The sequence below is a fragment of the Manis pentadactyla genome, chromosome 2 (genome assembly GCF_030020395.1).
Source record: "Manis pentadactyla isolate mManPen7 chromosome 2, mManPen7.hap1, whole genome shotgun sequence".
Classification (NCBI taxonomy): Eukaryota; Metazoa; Chordata; class Mammalia; order Pholidota; family Manidae; genus Manis; species Manis pentadactyla.
Window position 1 is genome coordinate 130,929,052 of NC_080020.1, and position 19,258 is coordinate 130,948,309.

A 19,258-nucleotide genomic window follows, 5' to 3' on the forward strand; every position below is an offset into this window, starting at 1 on the left:
TGCATATTTGCACCACAGGCTCACTGCAACGTTCAGATTTGGAGCCAGTTTGAACCCATGGCTATTCCTGTTTGAGAATGTTTCTTTCCCAGGAACAGCAATTTCATCCCCATAAATGATCTTCAGTCATCATTTTCATTATAAGCAAAACAGCCTTCACCATAGTCTATTACAGGGGTTGGCAGACTAGGGCCCACTAAAATTTGGTCCACTGCCTGTTATGTACAGTTGGTGAGCTAAGAATGGTTTTCATATTTTTAAATGTGTGAAAAAAAAACAGGAAGAAAAATATTTTGTGGTATGTAAAAATTATATAACTAAATTCAAATTCTAGTATGTATAGTTTTATTGGAACATAGCCAGGCTCATTTGTTTACAGACTCTCTATGGCTGCCCTTGTACCATAATGGCAAAATTGAGTGGTTGCTTCAGAGGCTGTATGGCCAGCAAAGACTGAAATATTTACCATTTGGCCCCTGATGTGTATAACAGCTTGTGAGCTCATGGCTTAGGTGGTATTGCCCTTGTTGGGTCCAAGCTGAGTTCCATGGCAGTATTGCCCATTTTGAGCTCCTTGTTATGCTGGAGCAGAGAGCACTGAATCTCGATGAGGTACACCCCGTACATGGGCAGTGATGGACGCACCCAGGCTGAGAAACAACTGTGCCTTGGAAAACCTAAGCCTCCAGCCTTCGAAGTACTTGCTGGTCACCAAACCCATTGTCTCAGTGACTACAACTGAATGCATACATAGGGTAGAGGTCCGGAGAGGCCAAAGAACATGTCAGGCTTATTAAACTCTTAACATACCTGTCAGAAGGCAGAAAAATATGTGCGTATTTATCCTCAGGCTAGAGAATTTGATACTGGATCTGGCCAACCTAGAGAAAATACTGAGAGATACAAAAATAAATGACATGCTCTGCTCCAGATTTAGGCAAACTGAACCTCACCTCCTCACAACTTCTCCCAAGCTCTGCAGCTAGTAGAGGACAGGAAGGGTGGGGGGGGGGGCATCACCTCCATGGGAGGGCAGCCCAGGCCTGGTTGGGTATTTCACTGGCTCTGGCCAAGCGCTACCAGCCAGGGTCCTGGCAGCCACATCTTGGACCTTTAGGAAGCCAGGTGGGGTCCCTTTCCACAGTGTCATCTAGAGATAATTGCCACAGCAAAAAAATGTATGTACTTTACCAAATGGGCATGCCTCTTACTCTGCTTTTTATATGGTGGCCTGGATGTTATGGGGACACATTATAACTTGAAAAGAGGGAGAAGGGACTCTACTGCTAAATGGCCCAGCCCTTTCTGAATTAGCTTCTGTGAGTTCGGCCACGGAAATGCTCCTCTTCTTTGTGTGTTCTTATAGGGAAGATGGATATTTTGTGACAGACTACATTCAAAAGGGAGCTTTTACATTGTGATGTGGATGACAAAGCTTCTCTTTTGGAGTTTCCACAAACTAGGAGGCAGCAGGAAGTACAAACACTGGGCATTCAAGAGTCCAAACACAGTTTGCAATGTTTTCCCTCTCACCGGGATATGAGGGGAGTTAGAAAAGCTGGAAAATTCTCTTATTGTAGCCACTACCCTCCCACTGTAACTTGCAAAGAGGGCAAACCTGAATGGGGGCACCATCCCAATTCATAAGCTCAGAGACCTGGGGTGTGGAAAGCACGCTGAGGCTGTCTTGAGCATAGCTAGATATTCACGGTGGAGGCAGAGCCTGTATTACTGACTCGACTCAAACTTTTTAAGTCAAAGACAACCATTTAGCCTGTTCCAACCACCTGTTGGCTCAGGTCCATCTGAGTTATGGGAAGCTATGTCTAGAGCTGTTTTGTATTTCTCTGGAGCTGGGAGTGGGGAGGCTCACCCACCCAGCCCTTGGAAAGGTTACATGTCATGTTGCGCCCACAGCTGGGCTCTACTTGTTAGGTGAGAATGATTCTTCTGGGTAATCCCACTCAGGAGAAACTTGAGTTTTATCCCTATGGGGTGGGAGAAGACATCAGAATAGAAGGAAAATTTTCTTTGAGGGAATCTAATTACTTACCAGGGGGAGAAATAGACTAAAGGTCATACTCACAACAGTATTTGTTGAAAAATAAATAATAATTCTTTCCTATTGTTTGGAAAAGGACTATGCTGTTTCCAGAAATATTTTTATATGATTTGGTAATATAGTTGACAAAGTGTGAATTGTGAGCATGGATTTCAGGCAGAACAAGATTAACAATAAAAGAGATAAGCCGCAAATGGGAAAGGGATGGTAACAATGATTAGGAGGAAGATTATGGATTAAATCTTTAAAAACTTAAATTTATTCGGTAAGCAGTCATTCAGTGATTACCTGTTTGATAAACATCCATTAAATCCTAGGCATTGTGCTGCTTACTTGATTATTTGAATGCATAAACATTTCCTTTAAAGCATCCTAAACCATAGAATTTCCTAATATTTAAAGTTTTTTATATAGCAAGAAACAGCCAATAAATTGAAATGAGTCCCAGACAAGAAATCAGCCAGCTTGGGTTCTGGTCTTTTAACTGTGTGATTGTGTGCGGCAAACAGCACAGCCTCCCTGTCTATAAGTGGAAATACAAACAGGAAAAACGTCTGCCTGTTTCCCTGGCACGTTACTGTGAACATCATTGCGATAATCCACCAAGGTGAATTTTGGAAACTGCACTGTCACACCCATGAGGAGTCAGAGCTAGTCCTGATGACTCGTGTCCTATGTGTGGCAGGCCCGCAAGTACATCATGGACTCCATGGGAGAAAAGTACGCAGAAGGGGTGATCTTGGACTTGGAGAAAACGTGGGAGGAATCCGATCCACGGACACCACTCATCTGCCTCCTGTCTATGGGCTCAGACCCCACGGACTCCATCATCGCCTTGGGGAAGAGATTAAAAATAGAAACCCGTTATGTGTCCATGGGCCAAGGTCAGGAGGTCCACGCCCGCAAGCTCTTGCAGCAGACCATGGCGAACGTGAGGCCAAATGTCTACTTTTTGTCCTTTTGTGTTATTGATTTATAGGTTATGCACTAGCAATGCAAAAAAGAACTTATGGTTCATTAAGAGCTTATATTTACATAATACCGTGTACTGTTTACTAAGCACAGAAAAGGATGATATCTATGATATCTATTAGGAAATTTTCATGGAAAAAAGATACAATTTAAAACTCTTTCTCCTGAGCCTTGACTTATGGGAAACTTATCCAACTAGAGCATCTTATTTCCCAACCAGTTTGCATAAAGTTAACCCCCTCTCTGGATCCCAAGCCCTTTGTGGGATCCAGAGTCCCATGCCATATATGATATTCTCCAGCCCCTCCAGCTCCACTCATGGAATCACCAGTGCTCCAGCCTTTCAAGTTCAGAGCTGGGGCACTTCCAGGAACTTACGTTAACTGAGTGAGCAAGGCCCTGTTTTCATCTCTAGAACCTGGGCTCCAGGCTAGGACACTCACGCACTCACACAGGTCTAGCCCCATCTCGGGTGTGCGGCTCTGCCTGGCCGCCTCTGCTTCTCTTGGCCAAGAATGGTTGAGTGAACCACGTGGCTTGGTCTATATGCCTTTTTGACATTTTTTGGACCAGACCCCACTCCTCCTTCCCTGAGTCTGAGCTTCCCTGTATCTCAGGCTTCTTCTGTGCTCCTCAGGGAATCCACCTGCTGAGGGAACTGGCTGTCTTTCGCCCCCAACCCCTAACCACTAGGCTTACCATGAGACCACTGTGTTCTAGGTCCCAGCTGCTGAATCTAGACCCTTACTGCTGTGCTACATGCTGGTACCTTTCCCCTGGTCTAGAACTGAGCCCAGAGGGTTCTAGAATCTCCATTCTTCCCTTGCGGCTCTTGCATTCCCCAAATGTGCCCTGCCCCCCAGTGAAAGGGAGTGCAGGGCTATGCTTATACACCTAGTTCACAGCTGGGATGGGGAGGGCAGAAGCCGTGTGACGTAAGTGTGTCCAGAGATGAAAAAGGATCCCAGGTCTGGTCTGAACTGAGGCCTTGTGGGGCCTCCAGCCTGGCCTCTCCCTCCTCTTCCCTCTCTCTTCCTTAGTTCTTATTCTTCCCTCTGCATATGGGTACTCGGGACAAAAAACTAACAGTAACAGGACACTTAACTTGAATTTAAAAGAAATAATTATGTAACAATTATAGTTTCAGGGAACTAAATTAGAATTTAAATGGAAAAATTGTAGCGTCTAGCTTCTCCATTCTTAGTTTGTAGTTTAATTTCAAGTAAAATGAAAAATAGAAAGCCTTTGTTGTTAGCATGCTTGTAATTTATCAGAGACAATAGTTTTAAAAAATTTTTGTAGGAAAGCTTTGAGCCACTATGACAGAATGAACTAACTCCACAAGAATACCCATTTTCTTACTGATCTACCCAGTAAGACAAACACAAAATATTTTGTACAGAATGCAACAATACCACAAAAACCGCTTTGGCTAAGGGGTTCTGTGGGTGAAGATTGAAGCATCAGAGTCCTCATGTAAGAAACCGATCAGGATTCACCTGTAAGCTGGACGAAAAAGAGCATGTGGCCTTTTTGTTGTTGTTAATGTTTTACATTTAATTTTTCTTTTAAATTGCAGACAGTGTCAATTAAACTTTGCAGAGGTCCAAAAATAGTTTGAAAATTATTCACCAGTGTTATATGCTTCTGAAGAAAACATAAGGGAATATGTGAAATTCTTAAATGATCAGTTTTATATGTAATTCTGCTAAGATTTTAGATCTGGGGCTTTGTTTCTTGGAAAGAATGAATTCAGGCTGCGCTAGTTGAGTCTAAATTATCCAAAATTACACATTGGGAAACAACTCAAGATTATGATCTGGATATTGTAGGTGATTTTAGCAGAAATATTCTATAGATTGGACAGTGAGAACATTATTATTCATGATCTAAAATTTTGCCTGTGTTGCTTTATAAAGAAATCTTATGTTCACAGAATAAATTATACAAAAGATAGTGTATCATTTTCTAAGGCTCTTGTTCTGAGAGTGGTCAGAGAAAGTTCTTCCACATTCTAGAGGGCATATGCCCCGCTGCTGGTACTCTGGGGCAGTAGGTCTTAAAACTTGGTACCTAAACTTACTTTCACCCATTTTTCAGTGAGGTCCCCGAGGGGCTGATGACTTCCAGTCCAGACCCTGCCTGTTTAGTCTTCTGAAGAAAACCCGCTTTTCATCTCCCTTTAGGAGAGGCAGGAACATGGCAGGGCTTCGCTTTCAATCTTCTTGTGTTAGTCCGTCTTCTTCCCCCACTTCCAGAGGGATCTCCTGTCACTTACTCGTGAGAGTTTGGGGAGTTATGTGGTATAAATCAGTTACACTTCAGCTTTCTTGAGTCTGATTTAAATGTTATTGATATTGGCTTCACCCTCATTGTCTTTGTCCTCAAGAGGTCATGCCTTTAAACGTTTCTTGATTGTGATTTTCATGGGATTTGGGGAAGCAGCTGAGCTATGTGGATGTTTTCCATCAGCCATCTTTAAAAGTGTCCTTACCTCATTTTATGTTTCACTCTGGTTATTTTCACGACTGTTACCTTATATTGTTATTATAGTTAGCATGCTGGTGGGACTGTGGGATAATACATGGAATCAGAAAAAGTATAGCTTATCTCAAATATTTTTGTATCCTTAGACTTAACCTAGATTTATTTAAAGTGATTAGTGTGCTTCTCTATTAAATTTTAATTACTTAATTTATAAAGAATGTATTCATTTAAATTTCAGAGTGAAATACAGTGCAGCCTAATTCCTATTTACTGTTGTTGACTTAGGGTGGGTGGGCACTTCTGCAGAACTGCCACCTGGGACTCGATTTCATGGATGAGCTCATGGATATAATCACAGAAAGTGAGACTGTGCATGATGCTTTCCGCCTGTGGATGACCACCGAAGTTCATAGGCACTTTCCCATTACGCTCCTTCAGATGGCCATTAAATTTGCCAATGAGCCTCCACAGGGCCTCCGAGCAGGACTGAAGAGAACATATGGCGGTGAGTGGAGAAATACTTCCAAGTTTACTGGAGTTTTTGTATTCAAATTGTTTTCTTAAAGAAATGATAAAAACAGTTAGCTAGGATTTATAGCTAATTTATAGTTATAGCGAATGGTATAAACAATGGGGAGAGGATAGCCCCCTGTGTCATGCTCCATGTGGGATATGCTTAGACACTGTTAGGGCATCAGAGCAAAGGATTTCCCACATTCTATTTCCTGTTTTCCCAATATTGCTGCCCTACTTTGGCCAGTGTTATTCTCTGACTAGATACCTACTTTTAATGTTGACACTTAAGTTTGATAATTTTGTTGCTGTGGTCTTCATGTTCCATACCTAAAGTAGGTTGTCTCTTCCAAGAGGAGAGGCTGAATAAAAATTATGACCTGTGTTCATTTCATAAAGCCATTTGAAAATTTGCAGAGAGTGTTTTTTTTTTTTTGGAATTGCTAACAAGGCTGAAATTCCTATCAGTCTACAAGGTAATATGGTGATAAAATAGATGTGGAAGGTCAATAAAATATTTTGCTCTTTGGGAAAGCAAGTTTATTTTAAAAGTAAGTAAATTTAATAAATAAAAATAAGAAAGAAATAAAAATAATAAATACAAAATTTAATAACATTTTTCAAAGAAAATTACATATAATGCAATAATTTTGCATATATATAATCATAATTATTTAGTTCTGTAATTAAAATAGTGAATATAGAAGCCCATTACAAGCTGACTACATGCCCCATATAATAATTATAATAAAATTATTATTAATAATAGTTGCAGTAATATTATTTATTTCATTGTCATTATTCTTCCACCTCTGTTTTATTCCCACATTGTCTTGTTAGGTTGGCAAGAACTTGACGTATGTTAGCAAGCACTCTCTCCCCAGTCTCTGCAGATTTTTCAGAGAGAAATGCCTGCTGGACACCCAAAATTTAAATTATAATTATCATATGAATATGTTAAAAATAATTCAAGATAAGTGAAGTTTAGTATCAGGAATTTCTGAAAATAACTAATAACCTATAAAATAATAAAAGAAAAGATGCTTGAGAGGTGATACACTTTTTCACCCCACTGACCATGACAGGTGTCAGCCAGGACCTGCTGGATGTGGTCACGGTGGCCCAGTGGAAGCCTATGCTGTACACAGTGGCTTTTCTGCACTCCACGGTCCAGGAGAGGCGGAAATTTGGCCCTCTGGGGTGGAACATCCCTTATGAATTTAATCAAGCTGACTTTAATGCCACTGTGCAGTTCATCCAAAACCACTTAGACGACATGGATATCAAAAAGGTAATGTGTGCTGCCCTATGTCCCTGGTGATGGTGGGGCTTTGGGGCCAGTCCTCTTGGAGTGGTGATAACCGTGCTTGCGGAGTCATCATCTGTACATCTTAGAGACTTGGGTGACATTTGCCTCTGGATTTCACGGAAATGATGAATAAATTTTGATTATTATTATTTATTTCTCAAAGGCAAGTTGACAATACACGTAAGACAACCTAGAAGGGACCATTAGGAAGGCAGAAGGGTGGAAAAATTCATTTTTTAAAACCCTAAGAAATGATAATGAAAGTCTAGATTACTTTTGAAGTGTGTGCTTTCTAAACAATTCAATAGTCTCAAAAATAACCTTTATTTTTCTTTATGAAAACATAGGAATGCATCAAGGGACTTTATTTCAAATCCTGAACGTGAGCTTTGAGTCGTCCTCATGTTTGCCTATTTAATTTTCATTCAGCACATTTCACATCACTGATGAGGAACAAATGAACAAATGAATGGCACTGATGAATACACAGATGCTACTTGGCAGGGAAAATAGGGATGAGGAAGTAGTCAGTTCTCTACAATTGTTTATCATTTTCCCAGGGTGTCTCCTGGAGCACCGTTCGCTACATGATAGGAGAGATTCAATATGGAGGCAGAGTCACTGATGACTATGATAAGAGACTGTTGAACACATTTGCTAAGGTGTGGTTCAGTGAAAACATGTTTGGACCGGATTTCAGCTTTTCTCGAGGATACACTATTCCAAAGTGCAACACGGTGGATAACTACCTTCAATTTATACAGGTTTGTTCAACTTCAGCAATTTGTGCACAGAGCAAATATCCATGGCCGTTTGGCCTTTTTGGCATTTATTCACATTGCATCTACAGCTTTTAAAATAAATTTGAATGGTGATACCCAGTGTACTTGCCATGGAGGTGCTTTCTCCATATGTTGATATTCACCTAATGATTAAAATGCTTGTATTTATTCTGTGTTTGTGTGAATTCCCTCCCTCCCTCTGTTCGTGCCTTGGTTAGGGCTGTTCTTTGGGGAGGTGACAGATTGGGCAGATTTAGAGGTAGGAAGCCTACATGATCCCCTTGGAGTGCTCTACCTGGGAGACTTGAGCTGCCTTTGGTGACAAGGCAAGGGCAGCCTCTAGACTAGGTGTGTTCTGTTTTTCAATCCACTTGCCTTATCCTGTGACATCTGGTCCTAAATCCTGGCCTAATGCATGGCCCATGAGTGTGTTCAGGAAGCCGCTCTGTGTAAAGCTTCCTTTCTCAGCCTCAGCAGCACTGGTATTCCGGGTGGAACAGAGAGGCCCTGGCCTCTCCCCACTAGAGGGTGGTAGTGGCTTCCTCCGTCCTCCCTCACCGTCCACCCCTGGGACAACTCTGCCTCCAGACCTTGCCAGATGTCCCCTGGGGGACAAAAATCAGCCCAGGTTGAGAAGCACTTCTCAAAGGAGGAATAATATAGATTTTGACAGGAAATTGGGGGAGGAAAACCTGCTGTGTATTTCAAAGTAAGTCTATTTCTGTCTCTATACCTTGAATTCATTAGATCATTATTTAGCAATCGCTTTTCCCTCTAAGATTGATCTAAAGCGCAGCAGCCCCAAAGGGTCATATTTATCACTTTATTTAGAGGTTCAGTGATATGTAAGTGTAATGAGCTTATCATATATTACCACCTCTACACTGTTATTAATTCAAATCAACAAATATACATGTCTTCTCTGCATTACACGTGTCTTTAAATCATTAGCACTGAATAGGAAAATGCCTATGAAGATATGAATTTAGATAGGCTTATACATATATTTACTTATATATATCTCATTTCACAATGAATTTGAGACTGCTCATAAGAAGACGTTATGTAAAAAGGCATAAAATAAAGGAGTAGAAGGGAGGAAAATTATTAGTAAGACAAAAATAAAGTTTAGGATGTAATTTACACATAGAAATATATCTTAAATTGTAGGTAAATTTTCTTTTTTTTGAACAGATGAGTTTTCACCTGCTTGCTCTGTTTCTGTTGCTGCCAGGTGTTCTCTCTGACTTTGTTGCCCTCTCAGTATTTATCTCTTTTATAAGTCTCTGTTTTTCTCCCGGGAGAGTATAGTTCCCGCCTGTGGTGTTATTTAGGCCATACTGGCTAAAGCCATCATTTTCTGGTATCTTAAAACATGGTAACCATTAGTTACACAACATTTATTGAAACAAGTGGTTTGAATTAGACAGTCGGAAAACAAAATACCAATTCCTAGCTCCCTTTCTACATATTATAAAATAAACGGTATCTCTTTGAATTTTCTCCAGGTGCAGACATTAAAGAACCATGAACCTATTCTGTTTCTCAATGTCTGGTTTTTTTTTTTTTTGGTAAGGCAACTTTTGGTTCTTTCCTGGAAAAATCATCGAAGTTGTAGCCTGATGCAAATAAGATGTATCATGTAAATGTATGCTATCCTGATAAAAACATGTTTATTTCCTAAGAGAGTCTAACTTACCTGGGACTTACGTCAGCAGTCTGTGTTTAACTGAGTGATTGTCGTTCAGAGCTTGCCCACCTGTGACAGCCCCGAGGTGTTCGGGCTGCATCCCAATGCGGACATCACCTACCAGAGCAAGCTGGCCAGGGACGTGCTGGACACCACCCTGGGCATCCAGCCCAAGGACAGCTCTGGAGGAGGGGATGAGACCCGGGAGGCTGTGGTGGCCCGGCTGGCTGATGACATGCTGGAAAAACTGCCCCCGGACTATAGCCCATTCGAAGTGAGTGGATGACATCCTGACATGGTGTCAGCTGTGGATGTGTGTGGTTGGTTGGGCCAGTAAGGAAGAAGGAAGGAGGGCAAAACATTCATTTTCTAAAACAAAAAAAAATTACTTAAAACAATTCACTTCCTGAAGGACTAGATAAAGATTTTTGGATCGATACTTGAAATCATTTCAAAATGTGAATCATAAAGAAATGTTAATATTCAAAATTAAATTACAAGTGTGTACTGAAGGGTTGGAATTGCTTTTCTAGAACTTTCTGTTGAGGTAGTTCATATTGTCATTTGTTCAAAGCAAAGTAATGTGTTCTTAGAGTAAAGCACCTGATTATTTAAAAAAATGGTGTGTAACTGAATTCACGCCTTAAAATTCAGACCTTCTTAATTTCAGGGAGTCTATATTTATATTATTAACTCCTTGTAGCTTCTTTATCTCCCCAGTTTTGAAAATGGATTTGTCCTTTTTAATATGCAAGTAATTTCTAAGAAAAATTTATAATTATGAAAGTTAATTTTGTAGACATTTTGGGAAATAGGATGAAATTATTTACTCTGATGAATTTAATTTCTTTTTTTATAATAGTGAAAGTCATTGGCTTACTTTGCATGTAGTCCTAAGGGATGGCCTGGGCTGATTGTGTGGCACTTGTCATAGGACCACGTTTCTCTGTATATTGCCCCATTTCCTCTTGGTTTTCAGAAGGAAACACAGCATTTTGTTTCTTTAGCATCCTCTTATTTCCTAAGGCTGCTAGTACTACAGACTGAAGTCAAGAACCTATTGCCAAGGGAGTAATTTCCCCGGAAGAAACTCTGATCGCTTGTTTGGAGAAAATCAATACAGCGATCAACTCTCATAAGCACCTTTCATTACACTCTCAGGAAAAAGGTCATTCATGCTAACAGTGGTTGAAATATTTATGAAGCAATAAAGACATCTAAAAAACATAATTATAATTACATAAGTAAACATGGTAAGTAGTGGGGTTTGAAAGAGTCTCCTTCTTTTTGCCGAATCTGTCCATGCTGCCTTAGGATAAGGTACCTCAGTCTGACCCAGTATCTGACCTGTGGAAGATGCTCCATAAATACTTATAAGATGGAAATGAATGGGTGTGTGGGTGGGTGGAAGGATGGATGCTTTGATGGAAAAATTAGAAAGCTTTGAAGACAGAGGTCAAGTTTTTTGAGGCATCCAGCAGAATAGTTGTGCATATATACATGTCTGCTGTGTGTGTCCTTGTGTGTTTGCAAGTCTTAGGTGGGCAGTAAGTGAGTATTTCCCATTAAGTGTCACCATTTCTGAAAGGTTCCATAGTCGAGTCATGCATTTTAGATTCTCCTGTGAATTAATGGCTGCCTGTTCTCTTCTACATGGGGTGAAAAATCGGCTGGTCATCTAACAGGTGCTTCCTTTTTTATTTATTCCCTGTTGTCTGGCAGTGAACAAAATAAAAGCTTACTGTTTATGGCATATTCAAATGTGGGGCCTTTTCATCAGGTACCAGTTACATGAACATCAGTAGCCGCCTAATCTTTAGCCTGTGCCAAATGTGTCCACTGCAGGTAAAGGAGAGGCTGCAAAAGATGGGGCCATTCCAGCCGATGAACATTTTCCTCAGGCAGGAGGTAGACAGGATGCAAAGGGTACTCACCCTGGTCCGAAGCACACTGACTGAGCTAAAACTTGCTATTGACGGCACCATCATCATGAGTGAAAATCTACGAGATGCTCTGAATTGCATGTTTGATGCCAGAATTCCAGCTCGGTGGAAAAAAGTACGTTTAAGTCTCTTATTTTACCTAATCACTTTATTGCTGTAAATAGTTGTGACTGGCAAGTGGAAAGCATGTAAGGATAATTTGCTCAAAAGTGTTCTTTTACTTAGGGATGAATCCCCTTATGGCCCTGTGTTTTTAGATTGTAGATAATGAAGGAAATTATTTAGCATCTCTCATGTATCAGGTACTCTACTGAGCAATTTGTCTGCATTATTTATACCATGCATTTTATTGCCCTCATTTTACAGATGAGGAACTTGAGGTTAGGAGAGGTTAAATATATGCAGATCACACACCTAAGAAGTCCAGGAATCAGAATTAGAACCCAAGCTCTTGGAAGTCAAAGCCCATGGTGCTAGTTTTATAGAAGGGACTGTTCCTAGACACATACATATATCAAAAGTCACACCAAAGAGAAACATTTTCCCTTACTTTGTCTGTGAATATGTGAGTTTGTATATCTCAAGATAATAATTTAGCACTGTGCTTACTGTATATGTGTTAGCAATTGTGCTAAATGACAGATGTGGTTTTAAGAAATGGTCTTCTACTTGGAAAAGTACAATGAGTACCTGAGTATCTTTGTAGAGAGCTTGGCGGATCATGGCACTAACAGGGCAGAGCATGGCAGGAGGGCTGGGGGGCAGAGTCATATTGGGGGATGTCCAGGGAGGGTGGGGTATAGAGATGAAATTAGGTTCTGGGGTGACTGAGGCTTGGCCTTTTGGAGGTTACTCAGGTACATGGGAAGGTGACACGGTGGGGTTAGATCTGCTAGTCTCTTGGAAGATACTCGTTTAGTGCCAAGGCTCTGATGTCCAAGGCTGTGGCAGATCCTAAGGCGGTAATGGGTCATGAAGGCAATGTAGGGAGTACCCTCCCTATTGCCTTCTCCATCTTATTGGATGATGCCACCAGCCATCCCTGAGTCACACGGCTTAGAAACTCAGATTCACTTTGACCAGACCCCTTCCCTTCCTTCTCACCTTCAATAAATTCATTGCCAAGACTGGACAGTTTGCTGTCTGAATTGACTCTCCTTGTTGCCAGTGATGGAGTGATAGCTGCCTGGGAGCCGGGCCTTGTAGGGTAGTTCCCCACTGAACAGGCTCACCCAGCATGGTCAGCACCTGGGGGTTCTGCACAGGGACCCTTGTCAGGAGGCACCCTCTCATTAACGGTCCCCTGTGTCCCCAGAGCATATGTGGTATATACACATCTCTTCTAGTTAACACATTTATAAAGACGGGATAGAATGAGTTACCTGATTTTTAATTATGATCTTTTTGTGCAGACTTTTATTCTACTCAACTTGTTATCACTCTTTGGAATTTAAGGGAAAAATAGGCAAATTAATTCTTAAGTTCTTTGACATTCAAGGGGTACATCTGCCCATGTTGATCACTATATTTAATCATACATAGAATATTGCAATTACAGAAAAATGTTATGAAATATGCTTTGAAATACCTATCAGTGCAGCTGCTGATGACATTCATGACATATTTATGCCAATTGTAATAATAGAATTTCCACATGTGAATTCAGCCAGAATGTTACAGGCAGTGGACGCAATTCATTTGCTGATAGCAAAGAGACTTGTGTTTCCATTTCTGTTCCTTCATCAGAAGAAATAGCAGTGCATTCTATATAACTGTCAAATCACTATGTTATATACTTGAAACCAATATGATATTGTCTATCAACTATACTTCAATAAAAATACATATTAAAAAAGTTCATTCTAAAGGATAAAGGATTCAGAAGATAACTTGCTTGCTTCTTTTAAAGTGGAAAGTGGAGAAAGGCTTGTATGGTTTATCATCTGCAGAATATGTTTTAATATATGAGAGTATATTTTAATGAGAAGGCCATGGGCACATTTATGTACATAGAAATCTTGTTTTATAGTTATCTATTGAAAATGTAACCTAAGGAACAATAGTTAACGCCTGTTAAATTTAATTCAATTAACCATTTTAGTTGCTTTATAGAACAATTGGTAATAAATATATTCGCATGTGGAAGGTGAGTGTACTGACATCAGGCATCTTGAACAGCATCCTGAACCCTGACCTGATCTGGTTTTCACGTGATGATTAGCTGCTTCTGTCATTACTTAATATTATTGAGGAGGAAGAACAGCTTGAAAACATAAATGTCAGAACCCAAGGGAAATTCATGTCTTAGGGACTTCTAAATTCTAAAAATGAAATTGATATTTCATCCTTTTTTCTGTGAAATTTCTAGTTACACAGCAGAATCAAACCTGTGTTAATTAACTGTTTTAATGTGTGCATTTCAGGCATCGTGGCTTTCAAGTACACTGGGTTTCTGGTTTACTGAACTTGTCGAAAGGAACTGCCAGTTTACCTCTTGGGTTTTCAGTGGCCGACCCCACTGCTTCTGGATGACAGGCTTTTTTAACCCCCAAGGATTTTTAACTGCAATGCGACAGGTAATAGCTCTGGTTTGCACCTGTTGTGTGATGATGATTTTCCTTTACAGGGTTTTCTTCTGTCATTATCGTTTTAAAGACTATAATAAGACAGAATGACTGTCTCTTCCAGGCACCAGCAATTATATTGTCCTGAGCATAAATCCAACTGCTAGCTTGAATTTCAAAATATTTATTTTCTATATTTGATTTGATTTTGTTTTCTTTCCAAAGTACAGGTGGTTAAATTAGGAGGTGGGTGTTGATTATGAGAGAATCTTTTAAACTCTTTAAATTTTATTCTACTTCCCTTGAACTGGGGTAATTTGGCATTACGCGGTCATCGCTGTTCTGCTTCTTATGTTAAGACAGACTTTTAATTGCTCCCTTCATCCTCTACTTTTGTTCATTCCCTGGATAGGAAATTACTCGGGCCAACAAAGGCTGGGCCCTGGACAACATGGTACTTTGCAACGAAGTCACCAAGTGGATGAAGGATGACATTTCTGCCCCTCCCACAGAGGGTGTCTATGTCTATGGCTTGTACCTTGAAGGTGCTGGCTGGGACAAGAGGAACATGAAACTCATTGAGTCCAAACCAAAAGTGCTCTTTGAGTTGATGCCTGTCATAAGGATTTATGCAGAAAACAATAGTAAGTTGCCTTGCGCTTTGAGGGGGTGTTGGCATTGTCAGGTGGGATGACATTATAAACATGGGTCTCTTTTTTTTTTTTGCTATATGAGGATTCAACTGTTTTATCAAGTAGCTTCACATTCACACTCACATTTAATGAGTACTTACTAACCACCAGGCACTTTCTCGAGTGCTACTGGGGGGCAGTGGTTCTAGATAGCTCTTGCCTATATAACAAAGCACATAAAATACACATCGGTACTTGTGAAACATTGGCAGATGAAGAGAAAAATGAGCATTTGGAATAGTCAATAGGTGGTGGGAAAGTAGGGTATGAATGAGTGAGACAAAGTGGTCGAGAGCTGGGTCTCAGAGCCGGCAGGCCTGGACTGGGTTTGGAAGGCTGATGTGATGAGGAGGAGCATGTGGGGGAAGAGGGCTCTCCAGGCAGGACTTCACAGGGCTCACTGGAGTGGTGGCTGCACCAGCTTGGAGACTGTGAAGGACAGATTGAATCCAGGGACATTTGGCTTAATCCTGTAGCTAATGGTGAAATGGTTTAGCCTCGGAATGTAATAACACTTCTATGAAGCACACACATTATTCTACTTTGAAAAAGTCATCAAAGCTCTGTTTGACATGTCCAGAAGCACCTAAAGCATCTTCTGGGGACCTTTTTTCTGGGGACCTTTGTCACTGCATTTCACTCTGGTAACATCTCCTCAGCAGCAACCACCTCTCAGCACTTGTGGCATTTCCTTGTTCACTTTATTTTTTAAAACTTAATTTTATTTTTAAAAAATAAAAATTCCATATATTCAAGCTATAGAACATGATGATCTGATGATATTCATCTGAAGAGTGAAATGATTGTGATCAGCCATAAATTTTTAGAGGTGTCATGACAGTCCTGGTTTGATGAGAGAAGCACAAAAGATTTTTCTTTAAAGTGAGGGGGAAGATAATCTTTCTTAAAAGACAGCTTCAAGCATTCCCGTCTCTTAGGTAAAATAACATTTGGAAACATGAGTCAAGGGAAAAGAGTTTATAAACTGTGTTATTTATTTTTTAAGCAAAAATTTGCTGGATGCCTAATATACACCAGCCACAATCTTAAGTGCAAGGGACACAAAGATAGTTACAAGCCAGATTATGCCCACAAGGGACTGATGGGTTAGTGAAGGAGACTGATAAGTAAATAAATCATTAAATTAGACTTTGATACATGTGATGATAGAGATACACTGAGAATGCTCAGGGAACCTAGAAGGAATATGTAACTTTGGGGGATTAGTGGAGACTGCTTTTGAGATGTGCTTTGGAGGACAAGAATATGTTTGACAGGGAGTTAAGAGAGAGACTTTTCTTGGCAGAGGGAAAGAGCATCAGCTCACTTGGTCATTCAGTGGACATTTATCTGGTGGTGACCAACCTGCCATTTACTGCTGAGGTGCCAGGGATGCAATGGTGGGAGAAACTAAGAAGGACTCCCATTCTCATGGAACAGTCTCAAAGAGGGAAGGGCAGCTGAGAAAGAAGCAAATAAAGTTGATGCTCTGTACTCATGGTTTCTGTACTTATGAATTATCCTGTAGTCTAAGACTTATTGGTAACCCCTGAATCAGTGCTTGTGGCACTTTCCGGTCATTGGTAGACATGCACAAAGCAGTGAAAAATTCGAGTTGTCTGACATGCGTGTTCCCATCTGAGGTTGAATAAGCCGACGCTTTGCCTTCTTGTTTCAACTCTCATACTGTGAATGAGTGTCCTCTTTGTGGTCTAAGTAATGCTACATTTTTCACATTTTTGTCTTTCTGCTGTTTAAATGGCCCAAGCATAGTGCCGGTGTACTGTGATGTGCCTTATGAAGAAAATATGGATGTTAAATGAGCTTCCTTCAGCATGAGTTGTAGTGCTGCTGGCCTTATGTTCACTGTTGAAATCAACAGCGCTTATTAAAAAGGTGTCTTGAAACTGAAACACACATAAAACAAGGTTATGTATTGATGAGCTGGCAAAAAATGTGACCAGAGGCTCACAGGAACCGCTTCCTATATGTTCCCTAGGAGCAGCGGTTCAATATTTACTAATCAGTGTTTGCAATGACTTTATATACTTAAGCCCCATAAATAATAGAATCGACTGTAAATGAATATACTGATTTCAGAGAGTTCTTGTTTCTATAAAGAACACACACACATGGTAGTCGAGGAAGTGGGGTAGCTTAGGGGCTCAGGGATAATTTGGGGTCTTGCTGAGGAGGGAACATTGGACTACTAAGATCCAAGGGGTAGAGAACAGCTCTGCTGGTCCAGGAGCAGAGGCAGGTGGGCAGCCATGAGGCAGCAGTGGCTCTGCTGTGTGTGAGGGACAGGAGGGCATATGAAGGAAGAGGAGCCCAGAGGAGAGCCGAGCATCAGCAAAGAAGCGTGAAGATGCCCCTTGGCACAGCTCCTGACCCGCGTGGTGGCTCCCACACCCCAGCTGCATCTCAAAGAACAGACGTCTGCCGGGCCGTAGGCAAGCTCGCTGCCTGTGGCTGTGAACTTACTGGTTCTTAGGGTGGGGTGAAGGCCTGGGGCAGTGATTATTTTAGAGAAATAATAATCAAAGGTTCTTTTACCCAAAAATAATACTTTAGGAATTTCACTTATTGTATGACTGCATCTAGTCGACAGGTTGTAAAAATGTTTCCCTTATAAAGTGAAAGGAAAATCTTTCTCACATTTGGTTAGGTGTTACTTTTTTATTTCTTGTGACTAAACTGTAAAAATCCATTGCCATATGACATTGAACAGCTCAGCATGGTGGTAATAAGGTAATAATGTTATAATACAGGCAATTCTTTATTATTTAAGAACAGATTTTTATAGAAGAACTGTACTCATCCTGCTGGGCCTTAGTCAGCAGTGATGCTCATTAACATCAGGTAAGGGGGGAAATGAAATAAGCAAAGAAAAAAATGACTAATTTCAAAGTACTGCAAAAATATAAGGCAAAAAAAGAAAAACTTTAATTCTTCTTTTCTTCCTTCTCAATAAAAGTTGGTGGAACTTTTTGCCAGATAGTTTTGTTGTTGGGGAGGTGTTTTTTTTTTAAGTGATGAAGAGCTAACATTCTGCTACTCTTTTCATACTATAAATCTAATTTTCATCTAATTTTGATAACTGTGTAGGGTTCTAAATGAGATAAAGAGGCATAGCATCAGTAATAACCAAAGGGCACTGTAAAAGTACAGCACTTTAAAATGAATATTCTTATAATGAATTGTTTTTATGTTAGTATGAAGGGTAATGTTCAACTTAAAAAATTCATTATTGAATTTCACATACAGGACTGGTCTGTATTCAAAAAGAAGTCTAGATATTTATTTTAACTCTAAAAATTGAGTGATGCCTCCAAATGTTTATTTTATTCATGTCTCTTGTTAGGACACCAAGGGAAAGTCCCCCAAATAGTAGTAAATTCACCAAGAGCCGCCCAAGTGGACTCCAGATCCTCTGTTCTCAAAGGAAGTTGAGAAGAGGCAGATACAGGAAAGACACGTCTCCTTTCAGATATACTGTCTAGATAGTGATGCTTCTAAATGAACTTGAGTGCTATGGCTGATGTGATAGGAAAATGGTGATCTAGAACATTTGGGGAAGCAAATTCATAATGCACGTGTCTCCCGATGACCCTCCCTGATCCAGCCCCATAGGGATGTGGGGCTGGGACAGGAAAGGGACCCCATAGTACCCTGAAGGTGGAGACCTCCTGATTTTCCACAGCACTTCACCCACTTTCAGTTTGTAAACATGGAACTCTGTTCAAGTCGTGGGGAACATGAATCTGGGGGATTTGTTTTAGTGCAAAGCTAAGTGTGTATGTGGAGAGAGGGGGGAAGGGAGAGGAGGCAGTCTGACCCATCTTGGGCATCTACTGCATTCCAGGCATTACACTATGCCAGGCATTCACATATACTAACTTACTCAGTCTTTACAAAATCTCTGTAAAATATAGCATGCCTGTTTTGCAGATGAGGAAATTAAGGTTTGGAGACATTATGATTCCATTTGTCTATGATTCCTGGCTACCAAAGCTGGTGTCAGAGTCACACTGAGATGAATGCAAACCTCTGGGAAGTCCTGTCGCTAGTGTTCTACCTAACACAATGCATTTAGGGAGTCTCTGTAACATCTGGGTCGAACCTTGAACAAAAAGGCTACATTGAAAATGAGGACAGCTTCCTTGCATTTTGAAGTCATGTGTTGATTTTTTTCAGGGATGTGGTAAGGCAGACACTCAGAGCCTCTGCCCCATGCAGATGAG

General features: G+C 40.6%; 1 protein-coding gene across 3 annotated transcripts in view; it reads left to right on the forward strand.

The window, feature by feature from the left end:
• DNAH5 (dynein axonemal heavy chain 5) overlaps window positions 1-19,258 on the forward strand; it is a 257,848-nt gene that overhangs the window by 233,510 nt on the left and 5,080 nt on the right. For all 3 annotated transcript variants that reach the window (XM_057496308.1, XM_036896717.2, XM_057496315.1), the window contains exons 71-78: window positions 2,748-2,993; window positions 5,807-6,026; window positions 7,120-7,325; window positions 7,904-8,107; window positions 9,874-10,089; window positions 11,661-11,873; window positions 14,182-14,334; window positions 14,735-14,966. In XM_057496308.1, coding sequence (XP_057352291.1) covers window positions 2,748-2,993; window positions 5,807-6,026; window positions 7,120-7,325; window positions 7,904-8,107; window positions 9,874-10,089; window positions 11,661-11,873; window positions 14,182-14,334; window positions 14,735-14,966 — 1,690 coding nt within the window. The remainder of the gene's footprint in view (window positions 1-2,747; window positions 2,994-5,806; window positions 6,027-7,119; window positions 7,326-7,903; window positions 8,108-9,873; window positions 10,090-11,660; window positions 11,874-14,181; window positions 14,335-14,734; window positions 14,967-19,258) is intronic.